Raw genomic sequence first — 22,799 nt, 5'->3', positions numbered from 1 at the left:
TTAGCCCGTTTTTCTTTTTAAAGTGAAGTCTGTATCACTACAGGCAAGGGACTACACAGCGGCAGTGGACGCTTTCGGCTAACCGCCGGATCAATTCACTTGATCGGATGTATGTATACGTTTGTTGTTTGTGATGTCTGTATATTGTGTCTTATCCGTGGATTTATCTTGTGCATTTATTTGTGTGTGGTGTAGTCCGCCTGCACTTACTATTAACAAATTGCACTTGATTTCCACTTTGCCGTGTATTTTTTCTCGCACCAAACCCCTTTTCTTTTTCAAAAATCCTAAATCCGCCGTTTCGAATTTTTTGTAAATTTGATTCCTTAAGAAAATAATATGACAGTACGATCTTTCTTATGATCAGGAAAATCAGCTTATAGCCTCAAATTGCCATTAATCTTAGAAAATTACTACCGTTGTTGTTCTATTTATTGGCACGTTCTACTGTATTTTATAATTGATATACTTGAGGTTCAAGCGTGTGATGATATCGAAAACAGAAAATTCTCTTTAATTTACTCGCTATGTTTAAAATCAAATTGGGCTTCCCGTTTTCCTATCAACAAAAGGGTCTATACTCTAATGCTACTATCGGTTTGGAGTTTTAAATGTTAATTTTATCGATAGGAGGGGGTCCGGGGGGGGGGGGGGAGGGGTTATTTTGTCTTGTATACATTAATCGAAATAACGTCTTAAAAGCGAAGCATTGTCGATGTTTTGGCCTCACTCTACTCTAATCCTCAATCTATTTTACATCGGTAATGCGAAACCTTTTTTCTTTTTTTTTCTTTTTTAAAACTGTACACGATGACTTCACCTTGAATATGACGTCATATTCGAATTGTGCGTTAGGGTAACATGTAGGCTTGGAGCGCTTGCCCTGTTTACATCTCGAAACCTTCACGAAATCTGCTGGTCCGAACCCTTACTCTAACCTACAATCTACATATGACGTCATAAATATGTGCTAGAATGTGCTAGATCGCCGATCTAGCGTTCTCCGACTTTTAAGGTCACGCGCAGTATACATTAGTTATATGGTTGACGTCCCATCATATTGCGTTAATAACACGCGCGTTATTACTAAACATGCTAGATGTACATGTATATTGGAGTGTGTGGATTCGTGCAATGGACTTGGTACTGATATACACCTCCATGACCCGCGCTTGAATACCTTCTCACTATTCGAAAAAATACGGAAATTACCGAGGTTGTCCCGATCGGTTTGTACCACAGAGGGCGTTAATGTACAGGGAGACAAAATGGCTGCGCGCTTAGGATACTGAATTCTACAGATATTTAGTAAATGACTCCGCTATAAAATGTCAAAACCAGAGGATGTAAACGCATCTCTGTTGGGGATACAAACATATTTACAAACACAGACGTATGAAAAGGGTACAGCACACAACGACAAGCGTAATATTAGAAAAAGGTCGAAAGATTTCAAAGTAGAAAATGGCGAACTGTATTTTGTTCAGAAAGTGCTTTGTGACAGCAATGACAACAATCAGAAAGAATACCAGCGTCTACGAAAAGCCATCCTTACAGATAAAGAGAAAATTGATATAATTTCTCGTCTCCATGTTCACGAAAATGGTAGGCCTATATGTTTAATTTACACTCGAGACCTACAGATTGAACAATAGGCCTATACCTATGGGATGTTAAATTATTGGTTGGCCGTGGTTCATGCCGCAGCCGTATCTTGGGATTTTAATCCGGGATATACATGTAACATTTACCAGCAGCCAGCTACTGGCAGCACTGCACTTTATTATAGACGCCTACTAATATTTCATAAATATTTATGTTAACCACCAGAAAAGAATCACATCTATTAGGCCCTTATTTGGTCAGTTTTGGAATCTTTATAAATTTGTCGGTAGCACGCACACTGATCCGCAGTGAATATTTGCTGAGACTCGTAATTCTCTGTGAAACAGATTGGGTAGCACGTTTTACCAAATCCACTCAATCCACCCAAATCTACCCAAAGCCACCCTTATTTCTTTTTCATCTATTTTAAAATATTTTCTATATTTGATAATATACTGTTCTTTATGCCAAATTGTCATTTTTAATTTAAAATCGTAATGTTTTTGTTTAAAAAATGCCCTTCAAAATGAAATTTCCAAGCAAGTGATTCAGAGCAGTAATGAGTTATGTCCCATGGCCATGGTTACAACTTCCTAACTTGCTTGGAAATTGCATTTTGAGGGGGAATTTTGACACAAAAACACTACGATTTTAAATTAAAAATGAAAATTTAGTGTCAAGATCAGTATATTATCACATATCGTTAATAATGATAATAATAATAAACAACATTTGCTTTATTACACAACTACATGGTCTATGCACGAGTAGCTATAAATTATTATGATGTGAAAAGTGCATTTTAAAGGAGCTAAATCGCTAATATTTGGGACCTACAAATTGACACAAATGGGTCACAACGTATATAATGATGTAATATGAATGTATATAAACTGATTTACATTCAGTCGTTTCCGTTTTTACTCTAATTTCAAATCAGTTATGTTCGGCAAAATACGCCAGAAGTGTCAATCCAACATCAATCTCTAGTGTCTGGTTATTCCAGTCTACACCGATAGTATTTATTGCGCATGCTCTCCAGATAAGAATATGGGGTCACCGTTTGACATGACTTGTGGAATACGTCTAACCTCATTCTTCGTGTCGCTTGTTACAAATTGCACTGAAACGCATTATGGTACACGATTCGTGTACCAATCGTAAAAATGTTTATTTTGTCTTAAATATTGGATATAAAAAGCCCATCTTTTTCCGCAAAGATCACAACACCAATGTTGATTAAAATTGACAAATAATTCATGTTTTCATTGTCAAAGGTTTTATATGATATTGAGTTAGAGACTTAGCTACTTTAAGGGGCATTTTTAACACAGAAACGTTACGATTGTAAATTAAAAATGACAATTTGGCATAAAGAACGGTGCATTGTCAAATATCGATGTAAATTATTGTCTTATAAGTTGAAATAATGGTGGATTTGGGTAGATTTGGGTGGATTTTTGGTAAATCGTTCTACCCTAAATTTTTATGTTTTTGAAAATTACAAGTAAGAAATACGATATGATTATTGATACAAAGATATATCTCAAGTTGTATGTTGGAAGTGGTGCAGTTTACAATAGCTTGTATTAATATCACACTTTATTATATAATTTTCGGAACAATTTCAAAATATGTCTATGATTGTAGGCTACTGTAGCCAGCCTATAATTTAAAGGGGTCCATAAATTTACCCAAAACAACTTTAATTACCCAAAACAACCAGTATTTTGAATAAAACAACACATTTTTATTGTTTTTTCTTTCTTTTTAATATGTATAGATGATTAATATTCCCTCAACTTTACTCTTTTTTACATAGTTCTGAAAAAAAATGGAAATAAATGGAAGATCGAAGCAAGAAAGACAACTCTAATTGTCATCATAGATGTTACATTCCGAAAACCGTTTTTTTTGATAGGGTTGATTCACTTTATCAAGGGTTGATTCACTTTATCAAGGGTTGATTCACTTTATCATACATATCGTAATTACAGTTCAAACAACTAAAACAACTAATGTCTGATATTTTTAACTTTTCACAGTCATAGTGATACCACAAATCAAAACTATCACCCAAAATGGAATCTGTTATACAGTTCTGGCGACAAGAACCACATGGATAAAATAACATAGGGGTTGAAAAAGCCCTATTAAAAAATTGGTTGGGATAAAATAGCCCCAGAAGAAATGGTTTTGTGACTTAACGACCCAGAATGACTACGATAACAATAAGAGTTGTTTTTCTTGATTTGAATTTGATCTTCCATTTATTTCCGATTTTTTTCCAGAACTATAAAAGAGTAAAGTTTAGGGAATACTTATCATCTATACATATAAAAAAGAAAGAAAAAAATCATAAAAATGTGTTGTTTTATTCAAAATACAGGTTGCACCGTTTCAGGTAATTAAAGTTGTTTAGGTAAGTTTATGGACCGTAATGTAAGGGTCTGGGAGTAAGTACTAGGCGCCGATCTGCTAACCTGAAGGTCCCTGATTTGCTATCGGAGTTGGCAGCTAAAGCTCCTCATGATTTTCCGGCGTGGTTTTTCCTTGTCAGTGAGGAAGGACATAGGGCCTGACAACGACAGTGCCTAGTCGTTCTGATGGGATGTAAACCAACAACTAGGTCTCGAGAATAGGCTACTTTAATAACAGAGCTGTTTGTGGTTTTTACTTTATAATATTAATGGGTTTTTTTCTTACTTTACAAGGTACTCATTTTGGTATTGACAAAACATCGAAAGCTGTTCAAGTTTTGTATTACTGGGTTGGAATCACAGAGTATGTCAAACGATATATCCGTGAATGTCCTGAATGTATACTAACAAGAATTGAACAGAATAATTTACAGACTCCTGGAAAGAAACGAGACAAACGTTCATCTAAAATATTAGATAATTCTCAAATAGAAATAGAAAATTACACAGCACAAAATAACACAGATGATACTGAAGAAGAAACTGTTCCTGAAGACATTGATTATCTAGAACACGGTCCTGATATTGATGCCAATAATATTATTACAGTACCAGTGACTACAGTAAGCACGCATGCAAAGGGTAGTGAAAAAGTCCACTTTATTATAAAAGAAGAAATTGTAGATTACCCTCCAGAACTACCAATATCTTACTTCTGGGAATTGGTATGTTTCTTTTTGAATTGTAGTATGATTTATCATTAGTTTGATATGTGCATGTGGAGTTCATGGCTTTAAGAGTTGCATGGTTCCTGAGCAGCTTTTATACAATGATGCTTGTTTTTATATAAATTCAGTGCATTGCTGTTGCCCCTGACATACACTATTTCTTATATTATTCTGAAAGTTTTACGGTATGCAATGTCTATTGATGTCTAGTCATAACTTCCAGAGCTAATAGCGTAGCATAACTGGCTCACTAACCATGAGGTCCCAGGTTCTTTAGGATTTTCTGGTGTGGTTTCCTCATGTCAGTGGTGCAAGGTAGTGGGTCTGGCAAGAAACAGCATCTAGTCATTCGGATGGGACAAAAAACAACAACTGAGATCTTGTGTACACGTTGGTAGTTGGCATGCAAATAAAAGAATCCTTGACAGTTCAAATTTGGAATATGAGTAGACCAGGATATGAAAATTTTTATGATATGATTTTAAAGAATATTTTTCTTTTTAGGTGGAGTTTAAGATGTTTGGTCCATTTGAACATGGTGATTCTAAATTATATGTCTGTGTTGGAATAGATGTATTTTCTAGATGGACTGAAGTAAAGGTTTTTGAGAGACCATCTGTTAATTTATTGGCAAGTTTTATCTTACAGCTAATCTGCAGGTAGTATGTTTAATATTTTAATTTAATCAAAAATTACTTGTTTGTTATTAGGGCCGTTGCAACTGTGTAATGTTTTGTTCCTTGATATCTCACAAGCTACACTATACTTATAATTACTTTAAAAGTAAAGGCACTGGTTATCAAAGATAACCCTATCAAATTTGATATTTCCATGTCTATTCCAAGAAAAATGTCACTGCTTTCCATACATGATATTCTTCTCTGAAGCCCTCATAAGAAATGAAAACCTAATAATAACAGGATGAGTTTTATTTTAATAAAGAAGAATTGATATATTTTATCATGTTGTTCAGAGTTGTTTGGGCCTCTCTGCATCTTATATTAAGCTCTGTGTTATTGATTCAGAAATAATATAAAAATGTGGTACAGCAAAAAAAAAACCCAAAACACAAATTGACAAAAAATCCAAATGTTTTAACATTTGAAAGCTGTTAGCTACAAAAATGGTTGAAATAAATAATTATGATTATTTGTTGTTTAAAAGGTATGGTAAAATGAAGAATTTGCATCTAAGAAAAAATGGAAATGGAGAAATGAAGTCAGAAGATGTGATTCAAATTATAAATAATTCACTGGGAACAGATATTATTTATAAAACAAATAGAAATGAACACATGGGTGGGTAAATCTTTAATAATAATATGTGGAGGAGAACTGCACAAAACACCACAACAAAATAGAAACACAGAAGACAAACCCAAGGACAGACACACAGATATTGTGATTAATATACAACAGCACTATCAAATCAAGTGAATGGATCTTGTTGTAGCTGTCTGTAAGCATCCACTGTGATAAACAATCCCTGTCCTGTAGTTATACAGACTTCACTGAACATTTTATTATTCTAGTACTATCTCGATACCCGGGACCCAAGATCTGCTTATTCGCCATCTTCCTTTTTTTCACGCTTTTTCGTGCGCTCACACCATCCGTTACTTAATTACCATAATGAACAGAGTTCCCTCCAGTTAACTGTTAATTGCAGTAAAACAGCCCAACATTGATTTTTGGTTGTGTTAAACGAATAAATGATCTTGACTTTTATAAATTATGGCCTAAAACATTCACAGGGTAATGCAGATTAATTGTCCCCCGCCTTTCGAAGAAAGCAGGGGACTATTAAAATGGGTTCGTCTGTCTGTCTGTCTGTCTGTCTGTCTGTCTGTCTGTCTGTCTGTCCGTCTGTCTGTCCGTCACACTTTTTGGGACACAATAACTCTCTTCCTAATTGAGCTAGAATGTTCAAACTTGGTGTATGTGTTTATTAGGTCAATGCCTTGATGGAGTTCGAAGATGAGCATTTTCCGCTTAGGGTAAGCAGAGATAAGCAATTTGATTGGTTGATGCTTTGGGACACGATAACTCTCTTCCTAATTGGGCTAGAATGTTCAAACTTGGTGTATGTTTTGATTAGGTCAATGCCTTTATGGAGTTCGAAGATGAGCATTTTCCGCTTAGGGTAAGCAGAGATAAGCAATTTGATTGGTTGATGCTTTGGGACACGATAACTTTTAATTGAGCTAGAATGTTCAAACTTGGTGTATGTGTTTATTAGGTCAATGCCTTGATGGAGTTCGAAGATGAGCATTTTCCGCTTAGGGTAAGCAGAGATAAGCAATTTGATTGGTTGATACTTTGGGGCACGATAACTCTCTTCCTAATTGAGCTAGAATGTTCAAACTTGGTGTATGTGTTGATTAGGTCAATGCCTTGATGGAGTTCGAAGATGAGCATTTTCCGCTTAGGGTAAGCAGAGATAAGCAATTTGATTGGTTGATGCTTTGGGACACGATAACTTTAGTTCTAATTAAGTGAGATTGATGAAACTTGGTGTATAGTTTCATTACAGTAATACCTTGACTAAGTTTGATAATGAGCATTTTCTGCTCAGGGTAAGCAGAGCGATACGCAATTTGATTGGTCGAGACTTTGGAAAACAATAACTCTCCTACTTTGATTGTTAGACTATAAGTAAAGATATACTGTTTGATTGTTCAATACTTTGTAAAAGATAATTTGTGATAAATTTATATGTGTCCTCTAATTATTTTCCTATTTCGGCGGGGGACATCAGCCTCACTGTTGGCTTGTTTTATAACACATATGTGGTGGTGGATCGCGGCGACGAAGCGTGATGGATGAACATACATACACACATCTTTGGTTTTATTTATATCAGGGAAATGCACAAACTAGGTGACAGTGGGGATAGAGTATACTAATAAATATATTTTGGGGTTGTTTTTTTACAGATTCATTTTGGAAGTGTGTTTCAGAAGAATTGAAACAGAACATTGATAAAAATCCTAACGATTGGATGAATTGCTTAGAGATATTTCTATATCCGCTTCGTTTTGGTTGTTCAGAAGGTGCAGAATATTCACCAGCTTATTTAGCCCATTCAAGGTAATATGTACAATCACACCATAACTCTCACAATATTTTATATAATCATTTAAAAATTATTTTGTAATTTTGATAATCCCTTAAAAAAAACAAACAAGATTGCTGATTGTGAAAATAGGACATGTGACGAATGAAGACGGTCCAAGTAATTAGAAATATCTGTTCACGTGGCCAATTTACTTAAAGTATTCATTGGTTGAGATGTTATGTTTTTCAGAGAACCAGTGTTGATAGATTCTTCTTCTGATAGAAAAGATGCCTCATTAGAATTAAGATTCACAACAGCGCAACAAAATAAATCAGTAGAAAAATTATATAACTTATTTAAAGATATCAATAACTATAGTGCTACTCGACTGAAGAACCAAGATTTGAATATTAATTCTCAACGTTTGTCTAAACATACAACTAATTTAGTATCTGATACTGTAGTTGTACCGATACATGTTGAACCACAAATTGCACCTAATATGACTGAACCTGAAATCCAACCTGCAATAACTGAACCAGAAAATCAGCCAGTAATTACTGAACCAGAAGATAAGGCTGTAATGACTGAACCAGAAATAAAACTTGAAATTGAACCTTTAATTAGGACTAAAACGCAGCCAGAAATGGGAATGTCATCTGATGATCTTACTTTAGAATCTCAGCCACCAGATGAAATCACACCATCAGACGACACCACACGAATGAGAAGATTACGCTCGAGAAAGTGTGACAGAATTTTGCCAGAATCTTCTACAAAAAAGGTGGAAAAGATTCCAACAAAGAACAGAGGACAAACAAACAAAGAAACTATAGAAGGTTGTTCATCTGATGTACCAACACCTGATGAAAATCGTAGACGTAGTCTAAGAGGTGTTAAGCAAGATTGGAGTTCACTATGTGGTAAAAGAAAACGTTCAGGTGCTGATGATGAGAAGAAAACAGAGGTAGAGGTATCTGTATTCAACAAATTATTATAAAGACTTTATTTGCTTCAATGGCCTGTTAATAAATACATTTTTAGTAGATATTGACCATTTGTTGCCTCCTAGCCAGCAGATGCTAAATACATATGCTCCTTTTTGAAAAGACTAAAATTCCTTTTTGAAAAAATCTAGATCTGCTCCTGTCAATCACAAATAATTTGAAAATAAATAAATACTAATTTTATTCCCCTTAGAATTCTAATATTTTATTTTAAAGGAAACTCCAAATAAAAAGAAGAAGAAACAAGCACCAGCTAAGGTTGTGGAGAAAAAGAAAGAAGAGGTGAATTGTTAAAGATACATTATGGGAGATAAGATAAAGAGATGGCAGTTCTCGCTATAATAGTTAAAAACTAGATAGTGTAAATGAAATTTACTGAAAATTTCAGTCAAATTGATCCACTATGAGCCGAGAACGAAGCGGGTGAAATTTTCGCATAGTCTCGGTCATCATTACTAAAATCATTAATATAAACAGCATAGTCTCGATTATCCACTGTTTTGATTTAATTATCAATGGCGACATATAGGAATCTAATCCAGCCAACATCGAAGGCTAGCCTTGACATCGAGAGTCTATTATGGTCTGGATAATGTCTAATTGATAATTTAGATAACATTTCAGGCCTAAAGAAAGACGTGTAATAAGCAGATTTTGCTCTTGCATAATGCATGTTTAATCTAAATTAATATTTGTATTTGTATCATTTTTAAAATTAAAATATGTGTCTCTTTATGATCAAGTTCAGTTTAAAGAAAGTTGGTACAGATGCTTTGCTTGATATCAGTATAGCACTGCCACCATTCAAAACTATCTGCTATTTGTATGCCTCAATCCAAGAAGCAACTAAAACATCTTGATTTGGTGTAAAATGTCATTTATTAATAATAAAGCAAATAAATGACTAACAAAATTACCACAAAAACATTAATCAAAATGAGCATTATTAATCAGCAATAATTAAAATACATACCCCCCTACCTATTAATCATGTTGGGCTAAATTAGAGCCCTTATTTATGCCAGCACAGGATGGAACCCAGCACAGGATGACTAGCCCAACATTAAAGTGAACCTGAAACTGTTGGTCTTATATTTGTGTGGGGATACTCCTATCAGGAATCAAACCCACAACTCCAGGCATATAATCCATAGCCCTCTACACAAGAGAGCGCATGTCAGACAGAACTGAACAATCCCAAGATAGATTAACACAATCAAACAGAACACCACCTAATTACATTTTTGTTTATTTTTCATAAACTAAGGTATACGAATCGGATGATAATGAGGAGGATGATGCTGTATATGATGAAGATAAAGATGAAGGTGCTGAAGATGATAATAGTGATAATAACACGAGTGATGATGATGATCAGTCTATACTGACAATTAATTCAGTGAGTTTATTCATTTCTTAGCAAATTATTTCAAATGTGTATAGTCCCTTTTAAACCTACCTACACCTAGTTCTTTACCTATATTATCTTAAGATCATAATTTAAAAGCTCTTATCCACGTAAGTATATCTGATTTACTAGAAAAGCAGGATTAAATCTGATATCATCGTAAAGCAATGCCTAAACACAGCCGGTCGGGTTTTTATCTGTAAACTACATCTATCACTGTAAACATTAAAATTATTAGCTCTCATTGACCGTTTTAAAGTCTGTCATAATAATTTGTGAATAGTTAAGATATCAAAACAATTGTTGAAAAAAGTGGATAATTTATAATCAAAACTTAACCAGCAGTTGCCAGGCAAGATACGTTCACATTTTGCAAGAGATGGAAAGAGAACAAACTATGATCAGGGACCAGAATCCAGAAAGTTATGGTCTGAGATTCCTAAATATCGAAAGGGAGTTAGAATCGGATAAAAATTTTGCCCTATAGATGGTCCACAACCTATGTATTATATACTTTTACACAATTTGCGTACAAAGCGCTGCCATTTTGTTGCGCAGTTTCGTTTTGATTTTCCCAAAATTCGAATACAACCTTCATTACGGTTGAATGGTTTTTAAAATCAGGAGCCATAATCCAGGATGTTACAGTCTTATATGCGCGAATATTGAAAGGAACCAAGATCTTTGGGTTATAAACATGAATATCGATTTTCATCAAAATCAGATGAAAATTGTGACCTCTAGAGTGTCCACAAGCTAAAAACATGATTTTTTGTACAATCAGCGTCCATAATCCCTGAAGTTATGGTCCGATATATGCCAATATTGAAAGATACCAAGATCTTTAGGAGATAGACCTGTATGCCAAGTTTCTTCAAAATCGGATAAAAATTGTGACCTGAAGCGTGTCCACAAACAAATTGTGACAGCATAATATGACCACATGAAAGTGTGGGCGTATAAAAACAGCATATTTCTTGAACAAAAACCAACATCTTGTTAATTTGAAAGGTTAAATATCAGTGTAATAAATCAGACCTGTAAGAAATTTGATGTCATTGTATGGTTACTTTGCTTTCTATCCTAATCAGTTGAGAAGTTGAGAAGTTAAGGTTGTTAAGTATGTTAAGTCTGTTAAATTTGAAATGTACAATTAGAATTTTATTTCAGTTTGATGCGGATGAGTTCTACACAGCCATTAAACATTATCTACAGACGAAAAAACATAAATCACACTCTTCTTCTTCATTAAAATCATCTGTCTGTAAAAGTCTGGTTAACTTTACTGTGGAGAATAGTAGCCTCTATTATCAAGCCAGTAAAAAGAATTTAAGAAAGAGAATTGTTATGGATGAAAAAGAACGTATAAAGTTGATGACTGACGCCCATATAGATGATGAAGGTATAAGGAGATGGTTTCTATTTAGTAACAATTATGATTACACAGTTTTTTTTATGATTAACCTGTATTTAAAAAACAGATGTGAAGTCATTCTTTGATGTTGGCGGACCATTATTTAAACATACATTATGCAAGAGCTAAATCTGATTATTGCAAGTCTTTATATAGGCTTCAGATTTCATAGAAATTATAAATTAGATCTTTATTTACACAACAAGCACAAAATCAACTCTGTAGACCCATGGATGGCTTGGATTCAGTTTGGATTTAAACGGGATTTTGTTGACTGATTTAATTTTAAATGGTGTTGTGAGCGGAGATTAAGCGTTACATTGACGTCATACTCCTGGATTGAGGCTAAATGATAGAGTGTACGAAGCGAGGCCGCTGTTGAGCGATGCCTTAACAAATGACATCTAAACTATTTAAAGTGCAATAAACTAAACACAGATAATGACAAATTATACATTTCCTGGAGACCGTGTGATGACTAATACAGACGGACAGGTCTTCTGTCTTAATAATATCAATAAAAATATTTTTATTTCCCCAATAGGCACGACGCCACTGGTGTATACCTATAGATTTATCATAATTGTATTATAATATTATGTCCTATATTCAATTGATTTAATGCATGCCCAAAATACAAGTAAGAATGAAAATTTACCCGCTTACTCATTTTGTCCAATTCGGATACGATGACAGCAGACAAAAGACAGCAGAGATTATGTAGGTGGAGTTAACGCCTGTCAATCAAACGATCGGCCATACTAAGAATCAGTGAAGATGGAATTCAATCCCATTTCTAGTCAAAAATTACACTGGGGATAACTATTTTCAGAATAAAGTAATTTGACTGAAATTTTCAATATATTCTTCTTTCATCATCTATTTTTGAACTGTTATAGCAAGAATGGCTAACTCCTTATAAAAATCTCCCATAATGTATCTTTAAAATAATGGTACGGGTAACATGCCAACCGTACATTATTTAAATTAGATAAAATATTGGAATCGTATGCATTTGTGGGATAGTGTCTGTATTTTAAGTTGTTTAATGGTCTTGAGTATTTGCATACTTTATTGAAACTATACTTGGGCTAACATCAGTGATGGGATTTCAAAATTTTTCTTGTTAGACATTTTTACCGAAAATAAAGGGACATAACTCTTATCGTTATTTAAGCTGGCAATTTTTAGACCACACACAAAAATCATGTGTCAACAAAATATTCAAATTCGTACGTAATAAATAATTTTTCATATTTAATTCCTGTACGGTATTCAGATTATGTCAGTAATATTCGTACAAAATTACGCGATGTCGTAATACGATAGAATGAAAGCGTGCGGACTACTGCCGATCCGTACCTGTTTCAAATTCCTCCAAAATTATTGTATTTTTCAGGTCATAAGTCGATTCATATTTCAGCAGAAGTCCAGCATTCATCTTATACTCCGTTTCGACTTATATATGGAGGGTAAAAAAAATGACATCCCAAAATTTATTTGGCAGTAAACGTCGCTCTACCACAACAAGCGAGTGACACCATCTGCTATATAATCGCATTCGACTCTAGTACGTGCTATCGTCTAAGACAATTAACTACTATTCCAATTGACATATTCGTCAACATTTCCTTGCGTACATATTTCTTTATTGAAAAACATTAACCCCATTCAAAATATGATCATAAATCCGAGAATATGCCATCAAAATAGAATCTTTTCTTCGACATTAGACGCGTGAAATTTTTCACATATTCATTTCATAGTTTTACACGTCTCGCGAGATTTCTACTTCCGTTTCATTTATCGTACTATAACCGCGTGTGATCAGAAACAGAGTTAGCATTGTCTAGTATTTTTCGGATATGTGTGTGTGTGTGAAATAGCTTTATTTAACGCTCGCTTCCACCGAAGTGATATCACAGACGAGTTATCGGATACATATTGATTTGGGGTGTTATGTACTATTGGATATGTGACATATATGACTAATTTCTACGTGTTGTCGGCCGACATTAAGGAGATTAAAACATCCGACGATGGGGAAATCATGGGTCAATCACGTAGATTAAAAGTATATAATATCTCTTATTGGATTGATACATATCCCGACAAAGAAGAAGCAATGACTTCTGTTCAGGATTGGATTGATGAATTGTCCGAGAAAGGATTAAGGCAGATTAATTAGCTAATCAAGGTTGCTGTATAGGCCGTATAACATGATAAATACGTTGATCACTTAATTACCTAATCAATCCATCCTATTATCAACGATAATCGGGTTGAGTGGTAGATATACACTCAGTACACTATATTAATTTTAGAATTTTGAATATTATTCACCATACTTTGATGTCCGATTGGGCATATTCCTGGTCGGACAATTAATAGTACATTTGGAAAATAGCGTCGGACAAGTCTGGAATATACGGGCGAAATCCCATCACTGGCTAACACCTTTGTACAGTATCAATATATTACTTAATGTCTCACTTTTGACCATTAAACCACACGATGACCGACAGACTCCACCCCACATAATGACAATTTGTTGTTTGTCATTTTAGTCTACTGTTTACTGTGCTCATTTCTTCTAGGCCAGGAATGGAACAGGTCACCGGGCCCCATGGAAATAAATGTTGTGTGTGATGCCCCAGTTCTAAATGAACCACAGATGTGCTATTACAGATTGCTTTATAATTGCAGTTTCAATTTCATTTTTGATTATTTACTATTACAGGTACACATCTCTGTAAGAGAAAGGTCATAGATTGTATCTCAGCTATGAATAATTATTGGCGTGGATTAACTTTGGATTGTGAAGCTTTTGTTCGTGCTTGCCCTCAATGTTCTAAAGGGAGGGAAAGAAAAACACCTAAGCCTGTGGTAATGATGGAGTCTAAAGACATTACAGAGGTATTTCATATAGTGTAATAAATTAAATGTCAGTGAGGGAAATTCCCCTTCAGTTCTGTTTTGACCTCAGTGATCAATCATGGGCTACATAATAAATTACATATTAAATGATCCCAATCTACAAATTAATCTTGGTTTTTGTAGACTTTGCACTGTGTTTTTATCTTTTTATTTTTTTACGTTTTTATCTGAAAGGGAATGAGGTTTAATATCCTACTTTTCTACTCTGCCTGGGCTAATACCACTCACAAGGTGAAATCACGCCGGAAAGGGAAAATCCCAAGTAACTTTCTTGCATAACACCGGTATTGAACCCAGGACATCCTGATTAGCCAGCCAGTGACTTATTAGCTGACCTGCCGCAGTTCTTTGGTTTTATCTACCAAAAACATAAAAGTACTGAGCACTTTTCTCACAGCTTTATATGAGACATTTTCTAAGATATAAGAAGTTACTGTTTAATAATCAATGAAGAATATAATTGTATGTAAATGTTATAATTGTATGTTATAGGAAAAGGATAATTGGTATCCAATAACTTACTACCTGAAAAATAAAGCTTACCCACCTGGATATTCTAAGGTGCAGAAAACAAGTCTACGGAGAAAATCTCAAAATTACTTTTTTAAAGACAATGTTCTGTTCTACCGGTTTTGCAATAAACCCGATTCTGAACCACGAGAATGTTTATTTTCAAAAGATGAGAAGATAAAGGTTATTAAAGAAGCACATATTGAGGATTCTGGTAAGTTATTTATACTTAGAAGGTACGCATATAACTATTTTGATTGAAGGCATAAATGTATATTGTATATTGTAGAATTATTTCACATGTAATATGACAATGCTATGATGTCATTGTCTTCCTTGAATTTCCTGGTTATTAATTGACAGAAGACTAATATAAATTTTATTACTTTAGTAAGATGCACCTAAGGTCTTAGTTGTATAAGTAGGCTGTGGAAATTTAAAACTAAAACCAAAATTAAAATGAAATTGTATTATGCTCCACACTTGTTTCATTAATATCTATTGCATGTGACTGAAAAGCTAATCAAAAAGCCAAAACTTGAAATGATATTATATAATAGATACACTATTACCAGGATCTGTGATTAATTGTAGGAAATCATTGTGGATTGAACAGAACACAAGAGAAGATTAAAACCAAATATTACTGGGTTGGTCAGACAAATGATATTTATAAATATATCAGTAAATGCTGTTTAGAGCCAGAAAAATTACCAAGTCAATACATGGATAAGAAAGCAGCTCTTGACGAACGAGAAAAAAGATTTAAACAATATTTTAACGATGAGGTAAGTAATGAAGTATTAAGTACATGTGGGTAAATCAACCAGAGGATTTTGTCCTCCATTAATCTCAAGATGTAGACTGCAAATTAATTAATCATAACTATCATTAACCTGAATGTGAACATGCTTATACCAGGATTTACTTTCATTTCTTCAAGTTAGATATGACATATACCGTCGGCTGTCTTACACCTGAAGTAGGGTAGGCATCCAAGGTATGAGGAAGGTGTGGATCCTGCAATTATGATTTTGCCCCCAACTATCCCTTTAAAAATATTATTATTTGATAATACAGTTTTCTTTTATTGTTGATATTATGTTATATTTCTTTTATTGTTGATATTATGTTATATTTCTTTTATTGTTGATATTATGTTATATATTATTTATTGTTGATATTATGTTATATTTCATTTATTGTTGACATTATGTTATATTTCATTTTCATAGAGAAAAAATAAACCTGTGGCAGATGGAACCATGGTTACCGACGTCAATAACAAAACACCAGAAAGAAATGAAATCGATTCCTCAGTTGATTGTAATACCAGCGATCCCCTAGATACTGAAGTGTTCACAAATCCATCTTCAACCTCTGAATCTGCTAATACTGATCTACCTGAAATTACTGCTACATCATCTACAAACCCATTCCAAGAAGAAACAATGAATGCAATAGCTTCATTAAATTCCATACAAAATGAAGCCTCTTCCCCTGAAAAAAACCCATCAATATCAACACAAACTAATAGTTTGGAGTCATCAGGAAATAGTACAGAAGTTAGTTTAAAGAAGCCTACTAGACAGAAGACCGGTAATGTCAAGAGACAAAAACAGGGATGGTTACAGTGTGCAGTTTGTAAAACTATATTTAGTGGTAAAGTTTCTTACAAAAGTAAGTTGTTGATTAGAATAGATATTTCAAAGAGACTGCCCTAAAGGAATGGCCCTAATACCCCTTTTCTAGCCCTCACCAAGGCAAAAACGGTTTGTTACTTAGATACACTGTTTAGTTTTTGTAACTTTCTCTCTTTCATTCAAATGTAAATGATACACACCTGCGCAGACTGTGATTTATCTACAAATTACTAGATACAAATTCTACCTATATAGCTGTGAATATAATACTAAACGAACCGCTGTACCCATTGTATTTATATTTTATATTAATACTGCCAATATTTCGAATTGTATTTCCAAAGTAAAGTTTGCATGTTATGTTTTTTGTGAAAAAAGCTACAAAAACAAAACAGGCTACCTTTACTATGGAAATATGATTTGAAATAGCAGTTACTATAAAATACTCTCAGTATAATACAAAAACAATTTTTATATGCTCACATTTTCATGTGGACGTATATTGAATGAAATTTTCAATGTATTCATTTTTCATTATCTATTTTTGAACTATTATAGCAAGTACGGCCAGGTCTTTATCTAAATCTTACATAATGCATCTTTAATAAATATTGTCTGATTTGTAGTTAAAATAAATAGACTGCTTTTTTTAAGCAAGAAAGTAGCATAGTTTTGTCTAATAATAAAAGTGATTTATTTTATAGTACATATGATGAAACATTATGGAGTAAAGCCATATGAATGTGATTTTTGTCAGAAAGGTTTTACAACCATGAAAGCTAAAGTTTTACACAGGAGAAAACACACGGGAGAAAAACCATATTTGTAAGTAACATACAAGTATATATGTACCAGTATTTGAAACTTGAAATGTGGTCGTATATTGGCATCACCCCCGTCCATCTAGAGAATAAAGTTATTATCTGATTGTCTTGAAATTTATACACAATGTTTAGTTTAATGAGACAAATAAACTTTTTGATTTTGATAAATCTTGTTAATGCAGAAGCTATTATCTGATTGACTTGATATTTAACGACCGCTGGAACGTCTTATTTGATGTGGGCATATGTAGTGTTAACTGACAACTTATTGTAATTTATCAAAAATATGATAGAAACCAGTCATACTTCAGTAGGCTACCTGAATGATATTTTAAATCAGAAAAAGATCCAATATTACTAGAAAAATACAGGATTCACTGAAAAACACCCATGGGCGAGCACAAGACAAAATGTAAGGGTGCCCTTAACCGGCAGCCTATCTCCTTTAGTGACGTAAGGAGTGCTTCTTATGTGTTGATCTAAAGGCTAACGGTGTTAGAACATTGGGAGAAGTAATCGTCCAGAAGACCCTGCAGTTAATTAAACGGCAGTAAACAAAGTTTAGAGGATAATATAATAATTTACTTGGGATTTGATATTTACAACAACTAATACAAGCCAAAATGCATCTTCAATGAGTACTTTCTTTCTGATTAAAATGTTTTGAGAGGGATTTGAAACAAACTTTTGATAGATAAATCAGTTTGATTATGGTTTAAATAGAGAATCTCCTACGAGTCTTTTTTGATATCAAAAGATACAAGTAGGAGATTTTATTTATCACCCAAACCTTTCTTGCATGCACAAATAAATAAATATAATTCTTTGCAAAAGATTTAACTTTTTACTGAATCTGATTACATTACGGCGTAGTGATACATATTTTTTTTGACAGCAATTCAACCATTGACCCAGTGTTTCCATCAAGGTCAATTAAATAAAGATAGTTCATTTTTAATAAAAAAAAGAAGTTACTTTTAATAAAAAAAATGAACTGTTCTTTGAAAATAAAAAATGAACTGTTCTTTGAAAATAAAAAAAATAGTTCCTTTTCAACTGACCAATCAAATTCATGTAGATTATGAAATTTATCTCACACGCGATATCTACTGTAGAATGTATTATTGGGTGATAAATCCAAATATACAATGTGGGAAGACATCCTTAACTGATCCAAAAATGGTAATTGTTGAAACTATAAATTATTCAGTAGGTTGAATATATATTCATGTTATTTTTTTCAAGGTGTAATATATGTGGACGAGGATTTGAAAGAAAGAGTGGGTTACGATATCATCTTAAAGCTCATGAACGAGGTGGAGGAGTACCAGTTCATTGTGATTTGTGTAGTAGATCATTTCAAACTGCATCACGACTAACAATTCATAAAAGCTGTAAACATCCACCAGAACAACCAGTATTCAAATGTATTCAATGTCAAAAAGTATTTTCTTTTAAAAGTAAGCTCATTTTAGTATTAAACAACAATATTTATTGTTCGAAACTTGTCATGAAAACATCTGAGTTAGGTTAAGAGAATTTTGCAGTAATTTTTGCAGATGGGAGGATGTGTTTTTAGTCGATCATCAACTTAGTATTTTGATAAGATTTTTTTATTTCATTGATTCATCATGTGGTTACACATCTAGCTTTGCAACCAGGCTTTAGTATATAAAAGACAAAATACAAAAATAATACTTTTATGGGACGTTTGCCCCCCCCCCCCCCATTATTAATCACAGTTGAGATATTTGATTGTTAAACTAAAGGAGTGTTAAGTTTGGTGATATAACTGATTTACTGGCTGATGATCATACTCCCCTATGTTGTTTGCAGAAAAGATAATTTATTGTTTTACTGTATTCAGTATTCCATGTATAGGTCTATAGCTAAACTAATTTTAATTAAAATAGCTTTAGATTTTTTAGTTCATTTTGATTTATTATTTTACTTTAATTTTTTGCAGGAAGTCTCAAGAGACATATAGCCTCAGCACATATGAAAGAAAGAAAATTCCAATGTGAACTGTGTGAAAAAACATTTGCTCGAAATGAGTATCTTGTTAAACATGTCGCTAATCAACATAATAGTGAAACAGTTGATTCTAGTCATGTTAAAGAAGAACCAGTCAATGAGACAATATTAGAATATATCGATGCTAACACTTTAGCTCAATTAACAGCTCAGGGTCATGTAACTCTTGAAGGCAACATACAGTTGATTAATCAAGGGGACATACAGGAATTACAAATTAACGGGAATAGTCATCCAACCCACGTAGTAATATCACAAGATTCTGTACAGTATGAGGTAGAATGTTTGACGTCTGATCAGAATTTATCTATTGAAGATCAACAGGCTATACAACTACTGGTTCAAGCCAGTTTACAAAGTCAACAACCATATACAACAACGCAACAACAATAACTCAACACCTATTTATTTATGTGACAGAAGTTTACGCAGAAAGACCTCTTTGAATATATAAAAACAAAGTATTGATTTTATTACAATGGAATGGACAAATCTTCCTATACGTTGACACGTTTTCAAGTTTGTTGACATATATCAGTCTTTTTCCTCTTGTTTTACACTGTGGACCTACTTGATTTAGTTACAGTTCATTACTATGAATATTACTGCAGAAGAATAGCAAATCAAATACAGGCCAATTTTCTACATTGGAAGTGATATTTTCAAAATGGCTGATCTGCTCTGCAATAACTTTTCGTCCATCAAAAGATTTATTGAACTATGCGTTATATAAAAGATGAATTATTTTAGTTTGGGCTATTACTAAAGACGTTTTGTACCATCAAACAAAATTCACATAATGCAAGAGTGAAATAATTAAATTAAATTATTATCTCCCTTTGATGTTTCTTTACTTAATAAACTGTCAAATTATGTAAAATAATGATATAACTTGAACTATGACTAATATTATAATCAATTACTAACAATTATGATATATTTATAACAATAAACAACAAAGTATCAATTTTCACTATAATCAACTTTATTCCTTTCAAAAATATAAACAAAACAAATTCCACAGTCCACATTGAAACTGAGAAGTTCTTGATGTCAACCATCTTGGAAACAAGTCATGCTCCCTCTGCACAACCTAAAGCTGATCAATGTTCATAGAATTACTCTAGTCACTTGATTTAAGTTCTGTGTACATTGATCATTAAAACTCTCTTCAACTGATTACTTTATAATTATCTGTGGCCATAAAATCCATAAACATAAAAGCTTTAATTAAATTTGACATTTCACACAAATCATAAAGGTTTCATCCTTTTAATATTCGATAATAGTAACAGTAAACACAGGAGGACTTCACCACACATTGTTAACTAGAAACTGTGAAGACAAACTTGTGGACAAGTAAGCCATTAACTAAAGATCTTTGTAATTTTTGGAGAAAAAGAAGTGTATCTGCTGGCAAAAACTTTAACCTCTACCTCAACAAAACATTAGTCACTTTTTAAAATTCTGGTTAAAACACAGGAAACTGTAAAATAACTTTTTCTAAGTCATTACCGGTATATATTTTTGTCCAGTATGTTGAATGATAAATTGAGAAGGCAGCTGAAATATTATTGATTTGTTTTGAATTAAAGATGTTTTAAGTATAAATTGATATATAAAGTACTTTTAAATACTAAATTTAACAATGCAATATAGGATATAAGTCTAAATATATCTTACAAATGAATTTATAGATTAACTTATCAGTTTGTAGATTTGTTGATAACAGTTTGTAAAAACACTAGAATTCTGATCATTTTTATTAACCCACATTGAAATATGGTCATATATTGTTGTCCACCTCGTCAGTCTAAAGCCTAAATAGGCTAAAGTTATTATCCGATTGACTTTAAATTTATATACAGTGGTTATATTCATGAGATGAAGAAGTGTATTACTTGGCCCGTGATCATTTTGAAAAATCTGGTCGATTCTCTAGAGGCTAGAATTATCATCTGATTGAATTGTTTTATACCCCATATTCAAGTTCATGAGTTGAAAAATCCTATTGAATATCAATAAATTCAACCATTTCTGATGATTACTATTGGAGTTTTTGCCCTTGATCACGTAGATAAATCTTTGGACATTCTAGAGGCTAAGGCTATCATCTTATTGACTTGAAATTTATATTCATGAGATGAAATAGTCTTTATTTTCATCAATTTCAGAGTTCTGGCCCTTGTTTGATTTAGAAAATGTTGTGGAGTAGCTTATGGCCACCCGAGCTAATGAGCTAATGTTATTGTCCGATTGGTTTGAAAATTATATGATTACCTGATTACTGTTACATGTTTTGTATAATAAATGTTAGCACTGCAAAGAACTAGACCAACCGGAAGACATAGCTGCTGTAAACATATGTTTCGTTATGTGGCAACCTATCTTTATTATTGGCATTAGTATTTTGTTATAAGCGTTAGTTATAAGATTCAAGGCTATAGTAATTTTGATACACATTTAGTATGGCTACTTTAAAGTCCAGTGACATAAACTAGAATATTACAACCCTGATTTTCACAGGTTGTTTCATTTTTTGTTGATTTGAAAAAAAATATAATTAAAATTGTTTATTGAATAAAAATTGCATTGAGTCATTGTTCACATATCTTATTATGCAGTATAGGCAGTAAAAATTGTTGGACCTATAGAAATGTTCAGCCAAGAGAGCACTTAATTAAATTGTGCAGAACTCTGTGAAATAAATCTACCAAGACTCCCATGGGAATTGTTTCCCCCTTATTCTGTACCCCTATGCGCACTGTATCATAAGGTCTGTCATTGAGTCAACTGGCGTGGTTTCGATTCTTCGGTTGTATGTGACAAGGAGTAGCTAGGGTCGCCTGTCTCTCCCCTAATTTTGTCTATACATCAATTCTTTCTTTTTCTTCCATCAGGATGGTAAACTCCCTTAAATATTTTTTCAGATGCTTGTGACATGTTGCACTTTTTGTCGTTTTAAAAATGTTCAACAAAATAATTGTTATAGCCCAAGAAATATGACATGGATTTAAATCATTGAAGTATATAGAAGAGAGAATTACCGGGCTGTTTCCAAATGGACACAGATCACCAAATATTCCTACGAAGGGCCAAAGCTATTTTTAGTCTTCCTCTCCCTTTTCCTTTTTCCCCCTTTTGCATGGCGATTTTTGTTGACTTTTTGGTGTAGAATTGAGGAAAAGGGTTTGAAAATACATTTTCTGCCA

At 33.2% G+C, this 22,799-nt stretch overlaps 1 protein-coding gene across 2 annotated transcripts; it reads left to right on the top strand.

The window, feature by feature from the left end:
* Positions 1-1,164: 1,164 nt before the first annotated feature.
* On the top strand, positions 1,165-22,192 carry LOC126811785 (uncharacterized). Of its 2 annotated transcripts, none has more exons than XM_050537686.2 (16): positions 1,165-1,605; positions 4,320-4,750; positions 5,258-5,412; positions 5,918-6,051; positions 7,689-7,842; positions 8,060-8,777; positions 9,034-9,099; positions 10,085-10,216; positions 11,396-11,627; positions 14,380-14,555; positions 15,069-15,300; positions 15,681-15,874; positions 16,322-16,766; positions 17,434-17,554; positions 18,799-19,013; positions 19,520-22,192. In XM_050537686.2, the coding sequence occupies exons 1-16, from the start codon at positions 1,329-1,331 to the stop codon at positions 19,978-19,980; spliced, it is 4,143 nt and encodes a 1,380-aa protein (XP_050393643.1). In that variant the 5' UTR covers positions 1,165-1,328; the 3' UTR covers positions 19,981-22,192. The 2 variants fall into 2 exon arrangements, with proteins under 2 accessions (XP_050393643.1, XP_050393642.1); XM_050537685.2 differs by having other exon boundaries at positions 8,060-8,783.
* Positions 22,193-22,799: the final 607 nt, after the last annotated feature.

Source organism: Patella vulgata, chromosome 2, assembly GCF_932274485.2.
Source record: "Patella vulgata chromosome 2, xgPatVulg1.2, whole genome shotgun sequence".
NCBI classification, from domain to species: Eukaryota; Metazoa; Mollusca; class Gastropoda; family Patellidae; genus Patella; species Patella vulgata.
Note: the sequence above shows the minus strand (reverse complement) of the source record. Positions and strands in the feature narration are given on the sequence as shown.